The sequence below is a fragment of the Lathyrus oleraceus genome, chromosome 4 (genome assembly GCF_024323335.1).
Source record: "Lathyrus oleraceus cultivar Zhongwan6 chromosome 4, CAAS_Psat_ZW6_1.0, whole genome shotgun sequence".
Taxonomy (NCBI): Eukaryota; Viridiplantae; Streptophyta; class Magnoliopsida; order Fabales; family Fabaceae; genus Lathyrus; species Lathyrus oleraceus.
The window spans coordinates 82,158,805-82,185,149 of NC_066582.1; the positions used below are offsets into that span (position 1 = coordinate 82,158,805).

At 35.8% G+C, this 26,345-nt stretch overlaps 2 protein-coding genes across 2 annotated transcripts; one reads left to right on the plus strand and one right to left on the minus strand.

Annotated features, from left to right (window-relative positions):
* The first annotated feature begins 3,378 nt into the window (after positions 1-3,378).
* On the plus strand, positions 3,379-4,950 carry LOC127073538 (thylakoid lumenal 16.5 kDa protein, chloroplastic). The gene is made up of 4 exons (XM_051014712.1): positions 3,379-3,784; positions 3,941-4,083; positions 4,408-4,480; positions 4,608-4,950. Exons 1-4 carry the CDS (start codon positions 3,463-3,465, stop codon positions 4,715-4,717), a joined length of 648 nt encoding a protein of 215 aa, XP_050870669.1. The 5' UTR covers positions 3,379-3,462; the 3' UTR covers positions 4,718-4,950.
* A 155-nt stretch (positions 4,951-5,105) lies between these two features.
* On the minus strand, positions 5,106-9,373 carry LOC127073537 (methyl-CpG-binding domain-containing protein 11). The gene is made up of 3 exons (XM_051014711.1): positions 9,231-9,373; positions 8,949-9,059; positions 5,106-6,481 (listed from the first exon to the last, which is right to left on the minus strand). The coding sequence occupies exons 2-3, from the start codon at positions 9,051-9,053 to the stop codon at positions 5,384-5,386; spliced, it is 1,203 nt and encodes a 400-aa protein (XP_050870668.1). The 5' UTR covers positions 9,054-9,059; positions 9,231-9,373; the 3' UTR covers positions 5,106-5,383.
* Positions 9,374-26,345: the final 16,972 nt, after the last annotated feature.

Here is a 26,345-nt window from a genome sequence, read left to right on the forward strand (position 1 = left end):
TAGAAGTAGTTATGACAGTTGTGTCTATATTCAGAAGCTTCGTGGAGGTGATTATATCTATCTATTATTGTATGTCGATGACATGCTTATTGCTTCCAAAAGCAAGGTGGAGATAGATAAATTGAAGTCTAAACTTGGTAAAGAGTTTGAGACAAAAGACTTGGGCGCTGCGAAGAAAATACTGGATATGGAGATTAGAAGAGAGCGGACAAACCAAAAACTGTTCTTGAGTCAAAAAGGCTATCTAGAGCGGGTTGTTGAAAGGTTCGGAATGAAAGGTGCTAAGTCGGTGGTTACTCCATTAGCTCCACATTTTAGGCTTTCTGGAAATCAGTCTCCCACTACAGCAGAAGATAAGGCAAACATGGAAAATGTACCTTATGCTAGTGCAGTTGGCAGTTTGATGTACGCTATGGTGTGTACACGTCCAGATATTTCACAAGCGATAAGTGTTGTCAGCAGGTTCATGGCGAATCCGGGAAAGGCACATTGGGAAGCGGTGAAGTGGATTTTGAGGTACTTGAAAGGTACCATTAACACCAGATTGTGTTTTGGTGGAGATACATGTCAAATAAGTGGCTTCGTTGATTCAGATTATGCTAGTGATCTAGATAGACGGCGATCTACTACTGGTTATGTGTTTCAAATACACGGTGCACCAGTTAGTTGGAGATCGATGTTACAGTCTACAGTGGCACTCTCTACTACAGAAGCCGAATATATGGCAGTAGCAGAAGGAGTTAAGGAAGCATTGTGGCTAAGGTGTCTTCTAGATGATTTGGGTATGAAACAAGAATGTGTAACACTGAGTTGTGATAGTCAAAGTGCGCTCCATTTGGCTAAGAATCAGATTCATCATGCTCGGACCAAGCATATTGATGTAAGGTATCATTTTGTACGGGATGTCGTAGAGGAAGGACATATTTCTCTTACGAAGGTACATACTGATGATAACCCAGCTGACATGTTAACCAAGGTTGTATCAGGTAGCAAATTTCAACACTGCTTGAACTTGTTGAACATTATTCCATATTCGTCCAAAATTTGAATGTTTCAAATTATGAACGAGGTGGAGAATTGTGGGAATAATTAGTCAAAACTAATTATGGCAAGATGCAACATTAGTAAGGAGCAATGATAGGAATAACATGGCTTATATGTGTTTTGTAATATGCTTCAGTCATTTTATAGTATGTGGATTACTATATAAGATGAATCATTAGTTTGTATTAAACACAACATACATACAAATTCAATCTTTCTTCTTTATACACTTATATCTCTTCATACAAATTCATTGTTCATGTTATACTATTTTCTTGTTTAACTTTAAGAGAGTTGTATTCCATATCATTATTAGAAGTCAAATTTCCGCTGCAACTCCAACAGTGCAAGTGTTTTTAGAGACCTCAATCTAACTTTAATATTACATTTTCTTATTGGTATTTTTTTGCTCTGTTGAGTTGAAAAGAGCTATTTTAACTATTGAAATTGATTTTGATAAAGGTTTACGTCATCAGAGGATAAAAATTGATCATTGTCTTTCAATTAACTTTTTGTTATTCCTTGGACTTTTCATATCAAATGGAAAATTATTTGATTCTTTTTTCTCAAATGTATAAAATGACCAACATTGATGTATCTACTACTAGTTACACTTGGTTGAATAACTTGTCTATCTCTATTTGGAATGATTTCAATTATAATATGTTAGATTTATCTTTTGTATAGGTTTTGTTAATTTGGTTATTTATGTTTGATTCAATGTTTTATATATACACTCTTTTTTTACCTTTAAGAATGTTTTATCCCATTTAGTTTTTCTTGATAAATTTTTTAATGAGGCAGGGGGATTCTCATACTTTGGATTTTTGTTTAACGCCAAAAGTTCTTTTTGTATTTTTTTTTATTAATACATTTTATTATGGTGCTTTTTATTTAGTCTCTTTGAGGTGCCAACATATATAAATGATAAAGGTATTATTTTGTACCAGTTTTCTTTTATAGAAAAAGTAGTGGTGTAGATTGTTTTGAATTACATGCAGATATTAACATGTCATGATTAGTGTGTTTGATTTTATAATAAATTTTTTGATTTTGGGTTAATTGATTATGACTAAAAATGAGTTAAATGTAAAATAATTTATATTGAGATAGACTTACATAAAAGTGAATTTAACGTAAATTTTTAAAATATTACATTTTGACTCAAAACTACAAATCCTACATATAAGTCATGAACAATTGTGGAAGCAAAATCAATTCTATTCGAAAGCAATCAAATATGTCAAAATAAACTTTACATGTTTAGAATCAATTCTAAAAATTTCAAATGTGAAATAAAACATAGACTTAGGGTGCTTTTAATTTGTTAAAAAATGAGGGACTGGACATTACAACTTATTTTGTACCTTATGTTAGAAAAAAATTGGTTAATACAATATCCCTTGGATTTTGATGATAACAAAGTATTTAAAGAATAATTGGGTAGTCTTCATATGTTCAAGTCTACAGGATTTTATCATTAAGAACAAATAAAGAAAAGCTTGAGGAATCTGCATCTGAAGATCAGACCTGGCTCTGAAGACCACTTCTGAAGACTCGGCCTCTGATGGAGATCCAAATTCTAAAGAAGTCAACTCTGAAGAAAGTCAGTCTTTGGTGGCCCAGACTCTTAAGCTTCAGAAACCAAGTGTTCAAACTCTGATAAAGAAACATCAGAAGTAGAAGCTGAAAAAGTTTAAAGAAGAAAAAACCAACACAATTCAACCTTCTTCTTGTGTTTTTCAAACCTTCACTTTATTTCATCTAGAAATAAATCATGAGACTGAACAAAATAAATGGTACGGGACGAGACAAAATCATGTTTTTTGTCTCCCACTAAACCATGGGACAACTTTTTATTCCAAACAGAAATTATAAAAAAAAAATCTCTCTATTTGTCTCACTAAATCATGGGACAACTTTTTGTCCCAGGTATAAAATATTATTTTATCCGGAGAATAAACCTATCAAATAAAATAAAATAAAAACAAATACAATAAAATTAAAAAAAAATCTAGTATTATTCTATACTCTTATTTTACGAATCAAAAGCATTTATTAATACTAGACTACTAAAATGCGTAGAGTCTGGTCTGCGGACTTGTCCAAGTAATTGGTTAAACTAGATTTAGTGTCTCATTTGACTATGTAATAATAAACATAAGTCTTTATACATCATATATGGGCCAGGAATAAAAAATGAACATGTCATGGCCAATTTGCATCCTTTAACTCAATTGGAGTTTGGAAGGGACGGTGCCACCGTGATGGTAGTAAAATGACTACAATACCCCTGTGGATCTAAAAAATGGCTGGATTAGATTACAGAATCCAACAACAACCTTATCCTCCAAATGTTCCAAATTGCCGTGTCTTCTAAATTTTCATGCGCCAAAAAAATAAACAAAATAAAGAAAAATGGCAACAAATTTTCTCTCAACAGCAAACCTTTTTCATCTAGCAACACCAACATATGTTCACAACAACTCAATCATCAAATGCAATGTGAAAAGAGAATCAACACTTTGCCAAGTAGTGAACCCAAGTGTAACCAAAAGAGGCATATCCATAGGTTTTGTTACCAGCTTGGTCCTTTCATTGAGTGGTAAAGGTTTGTTTGATGCTAATGCTGCAATACTTGAAGCAGATGATGATGTTGAGCTCTTGGAAAAAGTAAAGAAGGATAGAATCAAGAGACTTGAGAAACAAGGTGTCATCAGTTCCTCCACCAAAGAAACGGGTAATGTGCATTATTCGTTTGTTCTATTATCATGTGTTATATTTGACAGCATCCATTGTTTTGATTGCAATCTGAATATTTTTTGTATTTAGTGGCGCAAATTGTTGCTCGTTTGCCTGTTATACGTTTCAAAAGCATGTTCTTTATGTTTTGCAGGGTATCTTCAGGATGTGGTGTACAAATTGAGTGAAGTTGGTAAAGCAATTGAAAAGAATGATCTAACCACAGCTGGTTCTGTCTTAGGGAGTGGCAAGGATGCTACTGATTGGGTCCAAAAAGCCAATATTGCTTTGAATAAGGTAAAATCTTGTTTTTCTTTAAGTAATGTGTTCACTATGATATGAACACTTTTGTTATGAAATCTTTCGCAACGATCTCGATCAAACAGAAAGTTGTCTGTTAGTATTCATTACAATGCAGTAATATTGATAGCTTGATATGTAAATGGTTATAAAGTAGCATTTGATTCTGAATTTCAAAATTGGAGGAAACTGGTGTCGTTATTATTGATTTCAAGTGGTAAATTCAAATCGAAAACTTATTCCTGAGATACAATTTGCGTTGAAGCATACTCTTTGATCTCCATTTAGATGTTTGAAGTTTTTGGTTGATGGATTTAACAGCTGAGTTCCAGTCCTGAAGAGAAGACTGAGGTGGACACATTCAATTCTTCACTTGCTTCATTGGTTTCATCAGGTGTGTTGCATTCAATTAGGAATTAAGCTTCATATATGACAGAAAAATGTGTTTTTTTGGCACACACTAATCCTTAATCCTGGTTTTTTTGGCACACACTAAGCCTTAATCCTGGTTTTATTGGCAGTTGCTCAGAATGATGTGAAGTCCTCCAAAATTGCCTTTGTGTCTTCAGCAGCAGCATTTGAGAAGTGGACCTCCTTGACAGGACTGGTTGGTAAACTTAAAGGGCTTTGAACATTGAGTGAAGAAGCTACAAGAAATTTTATTTCATCTTTAGAGATATAGAGAATTCCATTAATTTTCCCTTCAGGGTCACCAAATTGTGGTGTCTAGGAAAGACCAACAAACTCATCTTTCACAGCTCATGAAGTTTGAGCTTGTGAGCGTATTGTCTCTCACGAAATTGTAATTTTAATTGTAATGTAATTGATATATATTGACTACAAGCATTATTGTTGTTCATCAAATACTGACTTTCAAGCTGCTGAAGGATATCAAAGGCTAATGGCTAAAATTAATGTTCTTATCATCGTTTATTGAAACATGCAATGAAATAAAAACATGTAAACAGCCTCAAGATAAATGAGACCTGGCGCATTACATTTGATGACACTACAAGACATATTTAAAATCAAGGTCTCACATAAGATTACAGGTATCATACAATACAAATGTTACATGGGAACTAGAAGCTACATGTCTCTCCAGAACATAGATAGATAGTAGTACATTATAGGGCTAACTCTATGATTGTCTATAGTCATTTCAATGAACAATCAGATAAATAACAACAACAAAAACTACAGTCATCCTCGGACAGATCTAAAGGCATCACAGTGACAGAAGATAGAAGCCAAGAGTTTATTCTATTCCTTGTTCAAGTTCTCTGGTCTCAACAATTCAGCTTCCATTCACGGTCACCTCTGACTCAGTCTTGTTCATATCATGAATCTTGTAATTTTCTTCACCGTGCACTTTTGTAGCTTCTTTCTCCTTGATATTTCCTTCAGCCTCTTGAGCGATTCTGTTATCTTCCTCTTTATTTTCCCCTTCAAATTCAGCTGGTTTCTCAGCATTAAGGGCAGCTTCTGGTTTCTCTGCTTCCCCAGATCCACCATCTTGTTTTGTCTCCTCGTGTGGTTGTTCGATCTTTTCTTCATCCTTGCTCTGAACAGCTTGCTTCGTCTCCTCCTGTGGTTGTTCAATCTTTTCTTCATCATTATTCTGAACAGCTTGCTTTGCCTCCTCTTGTGGCTGTGGTTGTTCAATCTTTTCTTCCTCGATCTGAACAGCATGGTTTGTCTCCTCCTGTGGTTGTTCAATCTTTTCTTCCTCATTCTGAACAACTTGGTTCGTCTCCTCCTGTGGTTGTTCAATCTTTTCTTCCTCCTTACTCTGAACAGCTTGCTTTGGCTCCTCCTGTGGCTGTGGTTGTTCAATCATTTCTTCATCCTTATTCTGAACAGCTTCAGACCCCTCAGCTCCTTTGTCATCAATTTTCTCTTTGGATGCTTGTAACTCTCCATCGGCAGTGTCGGACTTCCCCTCATCTTTTGCTATATCAGTATTCTCACCAGGTTGAATGGACTCTTTGACATCTGCACCCTCCGGTCCCTTATCACCTTGTTCTTCGTTAACAACTTTCTTTTCCTGCTCTAAATCTTTATCATCCTTAGTTTCATCGGCTTCTTGCATTTCCACATCTTTTGTCTCCTCTTCATCCTCAGAAGCTTCTTTCTTTGAAGCTGACTTTTTGTAACGCTTCTTAGAGGGCTCACTTTTTGGTTCTAATGGAGGAGATGCCTTGACCTTCTCACTGATTCTTGATGATCTTCTTGGAGTCTCCCCAGTGCCCCAATCGAATTCTGAGATGTTTGGGCCACCGGGGTTTGCTTTCAAATACTTATCCAGCTGCCTCTTGTTATGGATCTCCTCTCCTGTTGGTGCAGTGAACACAATCTCATTTTTCTTTGGAGTTCCAGACTTTTTTGGAAAGAACTGCAAAGGAAATATAATTGATGAATAATCATGGGCCATAACATCCAACAAATTTACAACTGTAACACATACAAGATCTTGTTCTAAGTTATTAACTTCTACAAATAGTCCCTAATATGAAAAATCAAACTCTTCCCTACTTACATCACAATACATTACAGTGTTTTATTTCCCTCTTTAATTCTTCCACTCAGGCTATACCCGAGAAAGGTGTGAAGATTGACAACACATGTCCATGGCTCATAATAACCAAGAAACACAAAAATGGACGCATATGGACTGTAAACAAACCATTTCAAATCTATAACTGCAGTAATAGGGATTACATAGACAACATCATTCATTATGAAACCAACTGTTTGTCTCGGGAAATAAAGTAAACAATACTTCTCATTCAATGCCTACATAGATGCCCCTCTAGTTTTGTAGTGTAGCTAGAAAAAAGAGTGGAGTCGTATGGATAAATTATCATGTAAACTCATATATTATCTCCATAGAATCAATTTAGAAAAATTAAGACAGGAGTTATGTCTTTCATTGAATAAAAATCAAAATTTGTTATAGCATAAGTTATGTAAAATTCAGGGAATATCAATGCAATTTACTTCAAGAAATATGAAAAAGACTGTTACATGGTGGGCATATTCAGAGCACAATATCAGAAAATATTAGAATAAATGGTTACAAATTTGACAGAATATAATATGATAATGATAATTATTTCACATTTACATGGTAATACAAGGTTTATTCCCTTCCTACTGATTTATACTTGGGCATGACTTATTAACTGGGTTCAATAAACCATGTGGATCATGTTCTGGTCGGGTTGGATTTGCTAATCAACACTAAGCCTGGTGTTTGAAGAAAAACGAGTCAGTAGAGATGATCTGTCAAAAGATTTGAAAATCTTATATCTTGAAATCAATGTTAAAAGTTGGATCACTCTCTTAGAGCAAACTGAACACCTGACAAACTAAACAGAATAAAATTTGAGATCAACTGAACAGCAAACTGTATTGGATCTCAAACAAGAAAATATCAATGTTTACAATTTTAAGAAAAAATTGGTGTTTGTTAAGAAATTATGGAGTGATGATATGACGACAAATGAAGAATGATAACTTACCTTACTCACAATCATGGAGTTAAACATCATTTACTGTTAACATAAACAACAAATATTTATAATGGAACAAATTGTGCAAAAATACAAATTGAATGATTTGCTGCCTTGTGATTTATTGTAAGAGCAGTGAAAAAATAAGCAAATAATATGTGCACTATCTATCATAAGGCTAATAGAGTTTCATAATAGTAGTATGGAAAAATTCTGAAATTAGGACCCAAACATGAAATGACGTAATCTACCTTTCTGATTATGCAACTTTTGTCACCTCTTTAGGGAAGAGGGATTTTTAAGCCGTATCAACTGGTTTTGATACAAGAAAACAAATATCATGATAGACATTATGTCTTTAGCCCTAAAATAAATGTTCATAAAATGATATCCATGAAAATCTAGAATTATGTCTTTAGTCACAATTAACCTGTGATTTCCTATATTTCAGAAAACAAATATTGTACACGCATTTATCATTGTCAAAAAAGAGGTTAGTTGGCAATTTCTGCACATATTAGGATTATCCCTAGAACATACAAATAAATACAGCAAGACAACAATACTGAGAAATCATTATCATCCCCTGGTAAATCCCACAGCTACAAAATACACAAAAGTCATATTTCAACAAGTTTCCTAGTCCAAGTGAAAAAAAGATGAATGATAAAAACACCCAGATCAGTATCAAACAAGCCCAATTACACAGTGCCCATTTTGCAATATTATAAAAATTTACAAAACTAATGTAAGAAATTCCCTGTGTAAACAAAAAAGTGTACATTTAAGCAAAATTTCCATACTCAAAATTGCAGTCCTTTATGTCCTATATGGGAAACAAACTTCTTTTGTACCATGTAATACTCAGAAAGAACAAATATGCCATGTAACCAAGCAACACCTACAAAGCAGCATATATCATTTTGAACAAAACCCGTCCATACAATGCTAAAACTGTAAGCAGAAGTCATACAAAACTTTAGAAACACTCTCACAGACAATACATCACACGGGACAGTACATCACACAGTAAGAATCTTGAAAATCCCCTGTAGACAACTCAACACCCAGAAGCTACAATTTTCCAAATTCAGAGTACAGAATACCCAAATCTCAGCCGCAAATCTAGAAACAAACGCGTTCAGCGGGTCAAAGTTCAAAAAAATAAAAATCAAATCCCTAGGTGAGAAAACCAACAGCAAAGCATCTTCACAACACAAATCCGCAAAATTAAACAACCCCACACAAAAATCAGAGAAGAAACAAGAAATCACAACAACTTAAAATTCAAATTACCCTAAAATCGAAAAGTAAAAAAAGGGGGAAAACACGAATCAAAAATTAAACCTTTTTCGTCCAACCAGATGGAGCTGGAAGCTCCAAAGAAACAGGCTCCTCAACTGCAGATGCAGCTTTAGAAGCAGAACCCTCCTTCTCCACTGAACTCGCCATTTTCACCTGCAAATTTTCCCAAAAAAAAAATCAAAAAACTCTTGAAAAACAACAATACCATAAATTTAAAAAATAATTAACAATAATAAAGTTCCAATTTCGAAAAATTGAAGTTAAATTGATAAACAATTGGAAGAAAACGAAGAAAGAAGAGGGAAAAGGAAGAAAAAAAAATACTTAGGGTTTTTTGGTTTGGGTTTGTTTTGATTTTTCCCTTTGTCGAGTGAAATTGTGTGTTTTTAAGTGTAAGGTGTAGAAAGAAGAAAAGAGAAGAAAATATTTAATATTTAATATTTAATATTTATTTATTTATTTTTGAAATTGAAAATTAAGCACGGAAGAGACACGTGTGGAATCTTACGAAATATGCTTGTTCTCTCACTCACCAAAAGAAAGCTTCTAAATTGATTTCTGTGTTGGGCAGTTACATCCGTCACAGTATCACTCTCCTTCTGCCACCTGTCTTTTTTTCCTTTTCTTTTTTCTAACATGTTCGTAAAGAAAAAACTTGAAATTTTTGAAATTGAAATTCTTTTGTCGTTTTCTGAAAAATAAGATATTCAAATTATCCATTTAACAAAAAATGCGGATTTATATATATCCGCCACTTTCACGAGGAAGTCAGTGTTTATTAAGATAATAATAAACAATGGTTAGATAAATGTAATAAGACGAAATTGATATCTATGGATTGTGTATTTATTTGTTTCGGTTTTTTCATGGAGGTTAAAACACATGGTGATAATTTTATTTGGTGAGTGAAGCTCTTTTTCACTAAAGCTAGGGCTCAAACCATCACCCAAATTGGACTAGACATGCAAAATGTTTCACAAACTTTCTCGTACGGGATCTCTATACAATCATAACACATCATTTTCCATGGATGACCACAACGGTTATTAGGTTAAGATTCGTTGGAAGGTTGTTGTCTAGAATGGCTTACTATTACTCTTTCTATAATCCTTTATATATATATATATATATATATATATATATATATATATATATATATATGAAAAAATAGAATTGAAAGATAGAGGTGGTAAAATGAAACCCAGACAAATATGCTAATTTAATTTGTCCATATTTTTTGCGGGCTTATACGTTCCATTCGTTCTATTTTTTCTTCAAGTTTTTTCGGATGTGGGCGGTAATAAGAACTTATATAATTTTTAGACTTTAAGGGTGTAGGGCATGTAAGATTAGGATGGAAAAAAAAAATACTTACTCGTGGATATTCGCGAATAAAATCCAACACGAATACAAGGCGGGTAGTTTAATGAATATTTGCGAATAAAATAAATGTATATTTAAATATACATTTTTAATAGATATCAATGTGAGTTTGATGATATCGATGTCTGCATCTGTTAATAAATTATAAAAATTATTTAAATATCATTGATTTATTTATTATACTATATTTTTTCTTCTAAAAAAATTAGTCTTTTCATATTTATTTTTATAAGTTTTTTTTTGAAGAAAATCTTTCGCATTTTATACAAATTATATTTGGTTATTTCATATTTAAGTTTCTTCTAAACTCTAGACATCACTTCATCAAATTCACCGTCCAACCAACCAGTACCTGTTGGGAAAAAATATTGAAAAAAAGATGAACACAATCACAACACAAGAACATAATATTGTTGAGACTCCACAATCCAAGAAAATCATGGTTGTTGTCAACAGACAACCAGAGAATAACACTATGTGAAAATTGTTACAACACAGAATATACCCTCAACTAACTCAGACCTTCAGTACACTCACCTGCACTCTCCAAAACAAATGTTTAACTACATATCACAACACTCTAATACAAGAGTAAAAGAGAACAAAGAAAGTCAAATACAAGCTTAAAGTGTTTTTGACTTATGCACCTTAGAATGAAGAACTTGAATCTTATATATAGCCTTGGACTCCCTATTCCTTCACAAAATAAGCGATGTCGGACTTCAAAGAACTTGTATCATATATATAGCCTTGGACCCTCTTTTCATTCACAAAACTAAACGATTTGAGACTTTTTTAACATATATATTTTCAACCAACCCCAACAGTATCGCCCGTCCTCCGTCCAATCAGTCTCTCCCTTCCTATTTCTTCATCGTCCGCTTTTCCATCTTAACTCACAATTATAATATTTTCATTTGTTTTAGTTAAAAATGAAATATATGGATATTATGTTTGGATGTTATTATAATTTGGTGAAAAAGAAAGAAATTAATGTATAAAATTTGGTTGTTAAATTGAGAGTGAATTGTATGGATGTTATGTGATAATAACTTTTTATGTCTTTAAAATAAGTTGAAAATATTTTTTTTCAAAATATAATTTTAGAAAAAAAATATTATCCATGGATATTTGTGAATATCTGTGAGTACCTTAAAAATTGCAGATTACCCTCTTAGTTTATACCCGCACAAATATGAGGCAGATACAAATTCCATATTTATCCAACGAGTTAGACAAAAATGTCATATTATTCGCCCCTATGGACATCCATTTACATCCCTATGTAAGGCCCATCCATCCTCATTTTTTTACCGGTCCGACCAAAGTTTTAGGCCCACATATTTAGTATGTCTATCACGCCCTATTTTTTTGCGAGTTTTTGAAGGGTGGACATATTTGTTTGCCACCACTAACTAGTAAAAGAAGCAAGCATACAAGAGATGAAACAAAAGAGAAACAACCATAAATAAATGGAAAATAAACAAACTCATCTAAGGAAGCAACAACCTGGCAACTGATGACAGTCTGTCATTGTATATATTTAGTCGAATAATCAGAGAAAAACAAGTGAAAGTCGAGCAAATATAAGGAGGAATGACCAAAGAATGGGGAAAAATAGTTAAGGATGCAAATTGTGGACTTAGTGAAAAATTGAGTGAAAAAGGAGCAAAAAAGAGTGAAGCTTCGAAAATAATCACATCCACCATCGCACAACATCACGCACGTGATTGGGCATTAAAAGCTGCATCACGCACGATGTAGGGTATCACGCGTGCGATAGTCACTTTTCTGGGTCTTTTTCTAACGCGTTATGGTCCATTCTGACGCCTTTAAAATGAGAAAAATTTACACTTTTATAAGAGTTACGATTTTGGGAGATTGAAGCACAAATTAGAGAACACGAGTGGTGATTTTTGGAGCACTTAAGGTCATCTCTTCAAGGGATTTCTCATGTTATCATTGTTTATCAATTGTGGTATTTTTAATTAGACTATGAGTAGCTAAATTCTTCTAGGTTATGTTGTGTTATGATGAACTTATTTCTCAATTGTTGGATTCTATGTTGATTTGACCATTGTATGAACCTGTTGATTTATACTTTTATTCAATTTCCTTTTGTTCGTAATGCTTTTTATGTGAGATACTTTTTTAATCTGATTTTGGGAACATAAGGAATATTAGCCATTAGTCTATGTGTTGGACCTAGGGGCAATTGTTGTACTTATATTGGTTGATTAGGGATATGATACCCTAAGTAGCGGATTATTGAATTAATGTTCTACACATCACTTAACCTTGCTTATATTGGCGGACTAGGAATAGAAAGCTCTCGGTAGTAGTTAGAGAGGGACCGGCTATAACAGTTTTGTTAATTCACCGTGAGGTTATAGTGATTAGATAATTCATACAGGGTATCAAACATCAACAAGAGAGGAATAAGGGATTCTACAACACAACATGGCAGCTTTCGTGACATTGATTATTTGCTTATTTCATTTTCGCACTGAAACCTAAACCTCCCCCCCCCCCTTTTTACTAGTTTTTCCTATTTATTGCAGATCCTATTTACTTCTCTCCCCTTGATTCGAGTTGAACCAAGTGCTTCAAGCGTTCCAAACAAACCTCAGATTCTAGCTACCTTATTGGAAGAACTCCACGTTCTTCAAAACTCTAGCTCGGTTGATTTCGATTGAATATGCGTGAAACCTTCAATTGTAGCTACCTTATTGCAAGAACTCCATGTTTTCCAAAATTCTAGCTCGGCTGACTTCAATCGCAAGATGCTTGAACCCAAACTTTCTTTATAATCCTCCGGTTACCGTTACTTGTTTGAACGAACTCACCATTCTTCAAACCTTTGACTCAGCTGAATCTATGAAGCAAAAATTTGTGCAAAAACCCCCAATTCTTGGAGGACAAAACCCAATGGTTTTATTCAAGAAAAACCCAATCAAATCCTCTACCCAAACTAAGATTACAAAATCCTATTTGGACGTTATCACCACAGGAATGCACTATGATCAACAAAAATTGTTATCTGTACTTGTTGAAAAATGCAATGAAGAATGAAGATGAAGAGGAAATTTAGTGTATATCTTTCACTTTTCTTATTAACGGTTGAAAAAGAGACTCTAAAATATATATATGATGCATGAAACAAGTCACAAACACAACAAAATGTTTTTGCAAAAGTACACAACAGAAAATTGAGTAACAACAATGACCACTCGACCCGTTCACACAGGTCGCTCGACCTGTTCAGACCCGCAACAAAATTACTCAAGTGAAACAGGCGATGAGTCGACTCAAACAGGGAATGAGTCGACTCAAACAGGTTTTTCCAGAGTTGAGTCGACTCAAACAGGTTTTTCCAGAGTTGAGTCGACCTATGACTCGACCTGTTCAGACCCGTGGAAACATGGTTCAAATGAAACCGGCAATGAGTCGACGCAACAGGTGGATGAGTCGACTCATTTTGTTTTTCCAAGATTGAGTCGACCTTTGACTTGACCTGTTCAGACCCGAGAGTTACACAAAATAGGATATGCATAAATGAGTCGACCGTTCCAAGTCATGAGTCGACTCAAAGTTGGATTAAGTCGACCTATGACTCAACCTGTTTAGACCCGAGAGTTACATAGAATGGGATATGCATAAATGAGTCGACCGCTCCAAGTCATGAGTCGACTCAAAGTTCTTAAACTGTAAAAAAAAAGAGTTTTTGAGACGTATTTTGGTCAATTCAAACCATTCTCTTATGAACCTAAGGTACCAACGATAATTAAGTGTATTATTCACATTTATGAGATGCTCCTATATGCATGGACACATTGAATTTATACTTTGAGCATGTAAGAGGATGAATGCATTATATGATATGATGACATCGTCCAAAGTACAAATTATGAGCAACTAAAAAGGTTTGACATCATTAAAACAAGGACTAAGAATCTTTGTCCTCACACAAACCACATAAAGATATTATACTAAATGAAAGACACTACCTCACAAAAAATTAAATAAAAAATGATTAGAAGACCCGGTTACTTACCCATTGACACGTCAAACACCCAATAGCACCTGGACCAAGAATCATCATATGTTTAAACATGTTTCCCCTAGTAAGAATCTTTTGAAGAAGCCTAACTTTTCCATATAAAAGGAAGAACCTTACCCATATCAGGATGAGAAAAGGAATCAAGATGATGGGACCCATAAAAGGACATGCAAGTCTCTCTCACCATATTCAAGCCTGAGTTATCAAGAACCAATTCTAACTATCCTCTTCAAAGGACCCACTAACACTTTGAATAATCTCCATCAAGCAAACCACAAACTCATGATCCAAAAAAAAAGGCCCATTTTCCATCTGAGATCTCATGACCACTTCCTTACCATAATGGTGTAAAACCATGTTTTGCAAGTTAAGTAGTCAAGGAAGATCTCATGTTCTAAATGATGAATATGATTTTGATGATGACAACTAAATGCAAGCATAAAAAATAGTTAAAAATGAAAGCAAACAAAGTATGGTTTGATGATCACTACAAACATTCTCTAACGATGACACTCAATTGAAATAAAACTTAAGCATAATCTACAAGTAAATTCAAGAAAGTATGTATAAGATTGGATTACCTAACAAGTCTTGAGGCTTCAAAGTGTGAAAGAGAGAAAGTGTAAAAGCTTGCCCTATCACGTCTAACTGAATACTATGTTGTAAAAGCATAAGGGTTTTTTCATAAACTTATACAGCTAAATCACAAACACACTAAAATATGTTTTTAATCCTATTTTGCTTATAAATTTATTCCTAAAAATGTTTTGAAGTCATGCTAGTTGAATCAGGAATTGTCTGAATGATTTTGGACATAATTTGTATTGTCCAATCGATTGTCACTTATACCCAATCAATTAGATTAGTGCAAAAATTGTCCTTAAATGTTTGCGATAGTGTCTTAATAAATGGAAACAACTCTATATCTTTTCCTTCCCTTTTAAACAGACTAAATGTTTATTTTGAGACCTATAGCAGTAAATTCATGACCATCAAGCTATGGATAAGCTTAACATCAATAAAACTAGAGTTGCCACCGCGCTTTTATTATTTCCAAAGGAAAAGGTAAAAGTATTAACAAAACCCAAAGATAAGTAGTTTTCAAATTAAAACTAATAAAATGCCAGAGATTACAGGTAAGGGGGTTGGTTACACAGAGGGAAGGTGTTAGCACCCAAAGTGTCCTAGGTACTCCTAGGGAGCTCTTTTTTAAGTGTGTATGTGTTTTTGGTATAAAAGATGTTTGAGAAAAATAGAGTGTGGAGATGAGAAAAGAATTCATTGATTATATTTTTATGTTTGACAAGACCTTAGGACTTATGCCTACGTACCAACATAAAATGAGGGATCAAAACCTCGTAGTTCGTGGTAAAAATTTCAAAGTTGATGAATTGCTTTTAATCAAAAGTTTAAATGAAAAGGGCACAAAGGAGCCAAAATTTTGAATGAAGTTGTTAGTTTTTTTTGTCTTTTGAAATTTTGAGTAAATATGGTTAAGTTTATTTACAAATTTGATTTAAGAAAGAGTTTGAAAATCCATTGGCCTAAGGCCAAAGTTTCTATTTAAAATAAGGTTTAAGTTTGAAATCACAAGCAGAGAAAGTTTTTGAAAAGGGGGACAAATTTTGAAAATTTAAGAAGTGGGAGGAGATGAAGAGACTACCCTAATCATGAAATTAAAAGTTAAGAGTTGAAAAGATCTGACCAATGGGATGCAATCCAACAGACAAGAATGTCATATAGAAAACCCATTTTCCCTTTGGACTTTGAATCAAGCAATACTCAAGGAGCTATTAGCAATATCCAGACATTATGAAGATCAATGAATCAAATAAAGATAGCCACATCCAAGAAGGAAATTCCCATAGCTAGCAGTCTTTTTTGTCTTCTCATGTATCAGATGAAATATTCCTTGATCCACTCAGAACAAAGCATCAGACACAAGATCAAAATAACAATTAGTACCAAGACAAAGTAGCAGATGAATTCAAACAAGATTCAAGGCTTGCACCAGATGAAGGTTCAACTCCCAATAGCTTGGTCTCAAAATGTTGGCATTGGCCAAGTCCCTTTTCCACAGGGAATGTTGCATAATCCTAAGTCCAATAGCTTAGACCAAGATCAACAGTCCACCAGACATTTTTTAGGGTTTTTGTTATTATTAAGTATTTTAAGGTCCTAAGACCACAAACGAAATCAAAATGCACAAACAGTATACACAATCACGAGATATGACTCAAATGAGCAAAGTGAAAATGACATAAACATAAATAAGTTAAATGAAATGTAAATGGCAATGAATGATAAATGGCTGAAATTTAAATTGCATAAAGTAAATGACTTGAAAGTAAAACAATATTAACAAGAATTAGTCAAACGTTAGTCAAGTGTTAGTGGTGTTTTTTAATTGATTAAGTCATTATTTGGAGAACACTCAACCATCCTTTCACAAGTATGAATCCTTAAACCAAGACATCTTCCATGAGAAGGGCTCCAACTTAGATAATTCAACAAGTATGCCACTAGCTCCCATGAAAGAAAAAAAGGCCAAGTTTCCACACAATACCATGAAGAATGGGAGACTTACAATCTCACTTACTAGAATGCTATGCCATTAGGGTCAAATTTAGCTCTATGTTAAGCAATCGTAATTGGACTTATGTAGAAGTCACAACTATCTGAGACCGGGCAATACAAATTTAGGTGTCAATGCATGTTAGAGATTTGTTATGAAGAGCCAAACTCCTAAAACATACCACACATTAAAAGAAAATATCAAGAGGGATAAACCTATCTCATCCATGATTTTTGAAAAGTTAGAAGTATTTTTAAACAATTAAAAATATGTACAAAAACATTTAATTCATGACAAATATCAAAATTACTCCAAAAAATAATTTTAACTCAGAATATGAAAGAGAAAAATATTTAAAGATTTTTGGTGAAAGTTCCATATTTCTTGGATTAAAAATGAAATTAAAATGAAAATAGAAAAAACAAGGGCCATTAGATCTCCCTCATTAATTGAGGTGGAAGATATGATGGCCACACACGTGCATTCCTTGGTGGTCTTGAGTCAAAGAGATGTATGCGTGGTAATCAAATGCAACGATCCAGATTATAACATCCAATCATGATCAGATGGCCAAGAAGCGTGACAACACACCACCAGAGCTAGGGCTCCGGTCATCTTCTCCGATGACCTCCACCGGATTGGTCCAACTTCAACTCAATGGAAAATGAAAAATAAGGACACTATTTCAAAGATAAAATGCTTAGGATCACGAATCTGGCCTCAATTTTCTCCAATTCCAAGTATATAGAAAGATACAGGGATTTGAATTTTGAGGATCATGAATTGAGTTGCTTCGATTTGACCTCAAAGCAACTCAATCTTGTTGCCTACATTGATTTGACTTCAGACAACCAAAAATCACAAAGAATAGTGAAGAATTGAGAGAGAATCGAAGAGATGAAAGTTCTAGAAAATCACCTTCGAGTGAGCTTCAAACTTGCTTGATCTTACTTCCAATTGGCATTGGCTTGACTTCAGAAGCTTGTAGGAGTTAAATTAGATCAAGGAAAAGCTTGGACTCTTGGAGTTCCAATCTCAAAACAGAAGGAGATTTGAAACTCGATTTTTAAAAGAAAACCTTCAAGATTATCCTCTAATGTGTAAGACCCCAATTTTGACCCTAAGATCTCTCATACTATTCTCATCATATGCATTAACATTGGGATCACACCTTGGCATCCTCCTTACCCCTCATTCATTGGGTTTGTATTATGAGAGATCACCAAGCATATTTTATTGTATCATACTTCATTATTTCTTTGTTTACTAACAAAAATGCCAAAAATATGTCATTGTATAGTGTAACTCTTTTTGTAGGTAGTGCACATGCTCACCTTTGATCTCTCAAGCTCATATCTAGGGTTTAAGACCCTCATTGCAAGGAGCTCAATAAAGAAATGGTTTACTATGGCTCTAAGTATCATATATGGATCCCTATGATCTTCACATGCTATTTTGATCAAGAAATCATCAAGAGTTTGGAGTTGGTTTGCCTTGGAAACCCTAATTCATCTGGGTATCTTATGTGACTTCTTCAACAATTTTCTTCAAGAATTGATAAAAAAAATTCAAGGTATACTTCACATTTCATCATATTATGCATATATGATCCTCCATGATTCCCAAAAGTCAAGAGAATGTCAAGCTAGCGAGTTGGTTCATGGTGGTTGGCCAGAGGAATTCAACTGGACAAAACTGGGGTTCCCTAGACCCTATATCCTACAATGTTTGTCATATGAAAATTATTCCAAGAGAAATGTTACTATAAATGACATTCCAAACAACTTTCATGTTGAGGTAAAGAGCTAGTTTTTCTTGGAAATTCATTTTTTATGGTGAAAGATTATAGGTCATTTTGTCTAAACCCAAATTTGGAGGTCAATTTCCCAAGACCATAACTTGCTCAATTTTTATGAGATGAAAGCCATCCAAGTTGCACTATCAAATTCAATATGTCTACTTCAACGTTGATATTTGGAGGAAGTGAAAATTCAACTTGAAAATACATGTGATAAAGGGAAACATTATAGGTCATTTTGGGCCAATACCATTGAACAAGTGATTTTCCTCAACTTCTAAAATGCATAACTCCTACATGCTAAATCCAAATGGGGTAAAATTTGTGACCAATTTGAACTAATTTGAGAGAGATACAACTTTGATGAAGGAACGTTTTTCATTTGAAGTCCATAGAAAAAGTTACTCAAGATGGAAGAAGTGAACATATGGCTTGATACTTAGAATGATTTTTTTTGATATCTTTGATTTTCCAAACTTCCACCTCAAAATTCATCATGATCCATGCTTCAAATGAAAAAGTGTTCAACATGAAAGTTGATCCTCTTGATAAAACCTTTCAAAAAAGTCCAAATTCATCTCATTTGTAGAAAGTATGAATGACTTGCACATAGCTTAAAGTTGCAGGACCATTTGGAAGATTTGAAGTTCCACTTTTCATACACGATTGCATGGCCCTTCTGTCGCATCACGCGAAAAACCGGCGGGAAAACAAGAACAACAGAGCCGCCACCGTGCGTTATTTATCCCAAAAGAGGGAAAGGAAACGCTCAGAGTAAACCTGGAAAGAACATGGTCTCGCGACCAAAGAGAATGGGATCGGGAGTCGGTTATGCGAAGGGAAGGTATTAGCACCCCTACGCATCCGTCGTACTCGACGGGATCCACGCACAATAGAAAGGAAAATGGTTGCTAAAAATCACTGCTCAAATAAACATCTACACAGGCTGAAAGAGACACAAGAAAACAGACAAGACTGACTCGGCAGGATATCGCATCCTGGGCCTACTTAGTCTATCAGGCATAGACATCAGAGTCGAAGTAGTTCGGACAGGGGAAACGACACATGCTCGCTAGGATATCGCATCCTATGCATACGTATCTTCTCGGACGAGAGAAGAATCAGAGCATTCGTAGCTCGGCTGACACGCACACAAACAAACACAGGCAAAGGCAAACGTGGAGCCTGAATGCCAATCACTGGACTTACATCAGCATCCGAACCAAAACGCACTCAAGAAGGCAAACATGGAGCCTGAACGCCAATCACTGGACTTACATCAGCATCCGAACCAACAAACCCACACTGGAACCCAAATGCCACTCGATGGACTTACATCAGCTTCCAAGCACACAACAAGACAAAACAAAGACACAGGCGCCCGGAGAGATCTGCTCATCTCCTGCCTACGTACCTCATCTGGTATGAGGATCAGGGCGACGTAGTTCCCCTACGGAGGGATACAGGACTAGCCTAACCAGATAACAGAGGGAGACACAACTAGGGAGACTACGACTCGAGCCTAGATGTTATCATGCAAAATCATCCCTAAGTTAAGGTTTCTAGCTAACTGGCACAGGGAGCCAGCCTATCCTAATCATGACTTGCACAGGAAGCAAGCCACACACACATTTAACTTGCACAGGGAGCAAGCCAAGCAAAACCTAACTTGCACAGGAAACAAGTCAAACAAACATACAAGCACGGGTAGCACACACTATATACAAACAAGGGCTCACACAAGGGTTAGGTTTTAGTCGAGGGGTCATATCAACCTCAACAAACAAACCTCTGGAACTGGGTAGATGTTGCTCTTAACCTTGACATTGAGATCCAAGGTGAAGCAGATGAAGGGTGAGTGAAGATGAGACTTCACAGCTCTTATCCCTGGCCTGGGAGAGCTTAAGACAAGAATGTGTGGGTTCAGAAAGTGGGAACCCTTCTACACATTTGATACTGACTCAACTGTACAATTGTACAAGATCTTGGGTTTGTATCTGCAATGCATCAACACAGTGGTGTGAGCAAAGCAGATGACACACAGAATAGCAGGGGATAGGTTGCTTATCCCTTGGGTTCTGCCAATTGCCTCTTCACTTAGGAGGACTTTGGATATGTACAGGGACAAATTAAACATACACAAACATTGCCTCTTAAGGAGGACTTCAGACAGTTGCCTGGCCAAGTAACAGGCCAGGTCTTCCAGACTACATGAAGATTAAGGGATTATACCTCAAAGCAAGTTGCTATTAAAGCAAAGCAAAGCAAGTTCAAAGAACTAAGCAACTAATGGTACCTGAAATAGTCAAGCAGATCAGTACACAATTCAAAAGCAAAACAAAGGGAAACAGACATCAATAGTTAATCAGAAGCACATGGATGTGCAAGGCACAAGGCTTAAGGCATGTGAGCCAAGCTCCCTACAAAACAAACAAGTTAAACAATGATATTCAAGCAAGCTCAATCAAAAAGAATTGGTCTCATTGGTCATTTGTTGGTCAACCTGAAAACACAAGCTCAAAAGTGAGTAACAGGACCACTAGGGCAAGCCTAGGGTCAAAAGAGAATGAAAAAGTCAAAACAGCAAAGGGCAAGCATTCAAAATCATGTTTAATCAATCAAGAAACAATTCCAATTCGGTTCACATTCATGTCAATCACTATCATCATTTCATGAACAGTTTAAGTCAAAGCATTGCAAACAGAAGCTCATAGGAGTCAACAGAAAGACTTGCATCAAAAGTCAATTCAAACATTTCCAAAAATCACCAAATAAATCATGATCAATCACAACACATAGCATGGTAAGCATGTCAAATTTCATCCCATTTGGACAAGTGGAAGGCAGTCAATGAAAATCAGAAAGTCAAAGCAATTTTGGACATGCTCAAAGAAGTCAACCAAACATGCATCAACTTAGAAAAATCATAAATCAGAGAGGGCATATGATAAATGAATGGGACTAAAACCATGTCAAAGGTTAGGATGTCTAGTTATCTCATGTAAAATTTCATGTCCATCTAATAAAATATGAGAATTTCACAAATGAAATGGGAACATGTATCACACAAAGTCAACATTTGGGTCAAACAGGGGAGAAAACCTCAAACAATTAGGAAATGCCGCAATTAATTCCAAGAAAATCCTATGTGAACTAGACATACAAGAGTAGGTTCATGCAAAAAATCAGATCAATTGGAGGTCAAGAAGCATGGTATCAAAAATCAACAAGTTACACATCAATGGTGTGACACAAATTGTCACACCCTACTTCAAAAATTCACAACTCACAATCCAGATAAGATAAATTCATAAACTTTACATCAAATAAACATGAATGTGTCTAGTTTGTGCACAAAAAAATTCAGATCAAATGGATGATGCATGACTATTTCACAAAGGTTTTGGTAAAAGGTACAAACTATGCATACATGTCACAAACCCTAATACTATTTTAAATTCGACCATGCAAAAATTCTGAAAAATCATGATAAAATACTAGACATCAAGATGAACACAATGCAGAAATTCCCATGAATTTTGGATCAAAAATGATTGAATTATGAATTTTGTAAGTTGTGGAACAAAAATGCAATAAACATTGAACTAATAAAATGAATTAATTTAAAATAATGGGACCGATGGCATTTTTGCAATTACAGGCCCAACTAAACAAAACGCCGCGTTTAAGCTCAGCCAGGGAAATGTTCTGATTGGTCATGGGGCGATGGTACAGTAACATCATGCACAGAAACAAAACAACAACAGCCAAACGCGAAAATTCTGGGCAAAGCTAGGGTTCGTTCATGCTACAGTGAACATTCATCACCTTCATGAAATCGTGAAAAAATATTTTTCCAGAAATGAGCAACCAACACATCAATAGAACCAACAAGCAATGCACAATAATATTCCAACAACCATTTACATTAATTCGAGCTCATATGGAAGAATCAAACAAAACATCATTTGAACATCAATCTTTAAAACCAAATTACTCACTCAATACTCAATCATTTTTAGTGATTTAAGGTTCATTAGAATCAGCGAAACAAGGCCTACCTAAAGCATGGCATGGTTTAGAGAATAATGCAAGTCGAAATTTTACCAAGTTGGATGACAGTGGCTGCTTCAGTTGTTATTTGACTCCAAATGCTTAAAACAGGTGAAGGTCCAAGCTCCAATAAGTGAATGGTGGAAGGTTTCCAGCTCAAGAATGCTTGGTTTTGCTCGACACCAACTCTGCCATGGAAGGGTGGCTGTTAATGCAGCTGTGGTTCCTTGGCCTACAGTCAAGAATGATGCTCCAAAACTGCTTCCTGAATGATGATATATGATGATGCAAGGACCAGGGCTCGAATGCTTTTGGAGTTTTTTGGAGAAAAGCTCAACAGTTCAGAAATGAGGTTTTTTGGGAGAGAGGATTTTTTCTGTCTTCAAATGGTGGCTGCTAGGGTTTGTTTCAGAGATAAAATGATGAATATATACCCTGTTTAATGGTACTGATCAAGGTTCATGAAAATGTGGAATGGAGTTGGTGAAAAGTGTACTTTTTGCCAATTTTCAAGCAAGTTGGGGATGGGTGTGTGTACTGCACGAAAATGGGCCTCCAACAAGTCTCAAATGTCATTTCTGAACATATTCCAATGGCCAAAGTGATTACAAATGGTTATTTTAAAAGGTCAAAATTTCACTTCACTTGAAATTAATTCAAGTAAGTCAAAAAATGCCATTTTGATCCATGATGTTTTGGTGAGTGATGGTTACATTTTTGGAAAGAGGAGGTCAAATGTGACTTGTTGGAAAAAACCCCACCAAATTTGGCCAAATGGTTTGAGAGATATGGCCTTTTGAAGTTCAAAAATTTCTGAAAATGATTTGATCATAACTTGCCAACCATACATGGGAATTGAGTGTTCTTGACTTTTTGGAAATGGGAGAACAAGATCTTCAACTTTCATGTTGGGCAAAAATTCATTTGAAGCTTGTATCATGATGTAAGTTTGAGGATCAAGACTTTCCATTTTTGGCAGGTTTCAATTACAGGTCCAGTTTCTATTTTTGGAAATTTCTGATCTGGCTTCAAATTCTTCCATGATGGTGTTTGACATGATATATAAGGCCCATTTGGACATGAATAAGCTCTCTCAAACCAAATCCCACTATCAAAACCATAAAATCAGTCACAGTTGACCAAGTTTGACTTTTTAGGGTTTCTGACTGACTGTGCATTGACTGATGACTTCTGAACATCCAATCCTTGAGAAAAACACTTCAAATGGATCCCCAAGTCATGTGAACATGTTGGACCAACCCTAAGGCCTTGGCTCCTTGAGAAATGCACTTGCTTGCTTGACTGACTGATCTCCTGACCAGTTTGACCTAGTTCTCTTGATTGGCTTGCACTTGAGGCAAATAGGACAATGCAATGTTATGCAGTGGACCATGTTATGTTATGACCTAATATGAGAATGTATGTACAATGATAGGTGCAAATTTGAGGTGCTACAGCTGCCCCTATTCAATCAGCTGGGAACCCGAATGGATGAGAGCAACGACTGTCAGACTTTCAGGGTAAACAGGGATTGAATACCAAGAACCGTAGAAATTTGCACTCTGCCGGATATGATACAAGAAGAACCACGTCATTTACTGATGACGCCTGCAATTGAAAACTTCAGAAAAGCGAAACCATTTACCGATGGTTAGAAATTGGTAGCTTGATATTTACCGATATCGACTTCAGCAAGACCATTTACCGATGGCTGCTGGGAAACAACTTCTGAAGTAAAAGGAAGCAAAACCATTTACCGATGGTGGCTTCAAAGAAACTTGACATTTACCGATATCAACTTCAACCCGACCATTTACCGATGGCTACTGCAACTGGGGATCCGCTATTTACCGATATCGAAGAAAACGGGGCCATTTACTGATGGCGGATAAAACTGGGCATTCAATATTTACCGATATCGAAGCATACAGGGCCATTTACCGATGGCGTCTCCACTTGGGGAGGAACAAAATCTTTGTGGTGTAATCAGACAAGATGTTTACCGACGACTTCTGGGGATCTTGATTTTATCAACAAGGAAACAAAGCATGACCAGACATTTACCGGTGACTGGGATGAGACTCGATGTTTACCGACATCGAAAGATGATGTTTACTGACATCCAAAAACGACCAGACATTTACCGATGACTGGGAACACTTCACTAAGGGAAAAAACAAATATTGGCAACTGGAAAACAGATAGGACATTTACCGATGACTCTACTGGGGATCTCTAGCTGGGGATTATCAAACATTTACCGATGACTGCAGAAAAGACTCGATGTTTACAGACACCGAAACAATGGTGTTTACCGACACCAACAATGATGACCAGACATTTACTGATGACTGGGGAGAATACCCGATGTTTACAGACACCGAAACAATGGTGTTTACCGACACCAAAAATGATGACCAGACATTTACCGATGACTGGGGAGAATACCCGATGTTTACAGACACCGAAACAATGGTGTTTACCGACACCAAACAAAGAAACACACGCGGGTGCTGGTATGACACTTACCGGTATCACAAGAACGACTTTTTAGATATGTCAAGGCAAGGTTGACCACTTGCTGGGGGTCTCACTGGGGAGAAACAAACTTTCTGTCACCAACGGGTGAGGTAATAAACCTTTGTGGGGATATCAAACCTGAATGCTGTCAAGAGCAACTGTAGCAGACTTGCTGTGCTGATGTTGAATGAAATGATCCGCCTCTGCCGGGGATACGGTCTGGTGAGGTTAACACATGAATGCATATGTTTGAATTTTTCTATGGCGTAATGCTCCATATTGAATGGGAATGCTACGCAGTTTGAGGATGCAATGATCACTAAAATGCAAAAATGCAAAAATGATGAAAAACTCCGGCTGGGGAGCCAAAACTGATCGGGTACTCCAACTCTGCGGGGAGACTCTGCAAGGAGAGCAACGACTTCTCACTCATATTAGAGAATAGCACTGCTGCTGGGGGAAGGTAAACTCCGCTGGGGATATCCTTCAGTCCACAGATAGGATAAATGCTGGAGATAAATTTCAATGAACATGCCTCACTCAAGGAGGAAATCGGCAAATACAGGCCTGCTGGGGATAGGCAATCCTTAGATCTGTTGAGGAATAGAAGGCACTATCCACAGACGTCTCCGCAGGGGAACATAGCTCTGATAGCTTCCATACTTGCTTGGGGAAAATATCTGCTGAGGAAACGTCCTCACAGATGCCAACCTGAAAAACAGCACAACAAAATGCCCCCAGGGGATACATGGACAAGATACGCTCAAGTGTCCTCAACATTCAAAATGATTTTCAAATGTTTCATCATCCTGCAAGCTATTGTTTAGCCTTCATGTTCTTATATGCAATGCTTATCGAAAATTCGGACATTTTTGCAAACAAAACAGTAAAAATAAAAACCAAAGAGCTATTTATCTGAATAACGACTTTTATTGATTGAAAATGTGCCTGAAAAGGCAAATACATTGGGAGGCAATTCCTAGAAAGAGGTAATTGCGCACAAAAGGAAAAATCTATCCTAATGGCAACGTGAACACGGCATCCACTATT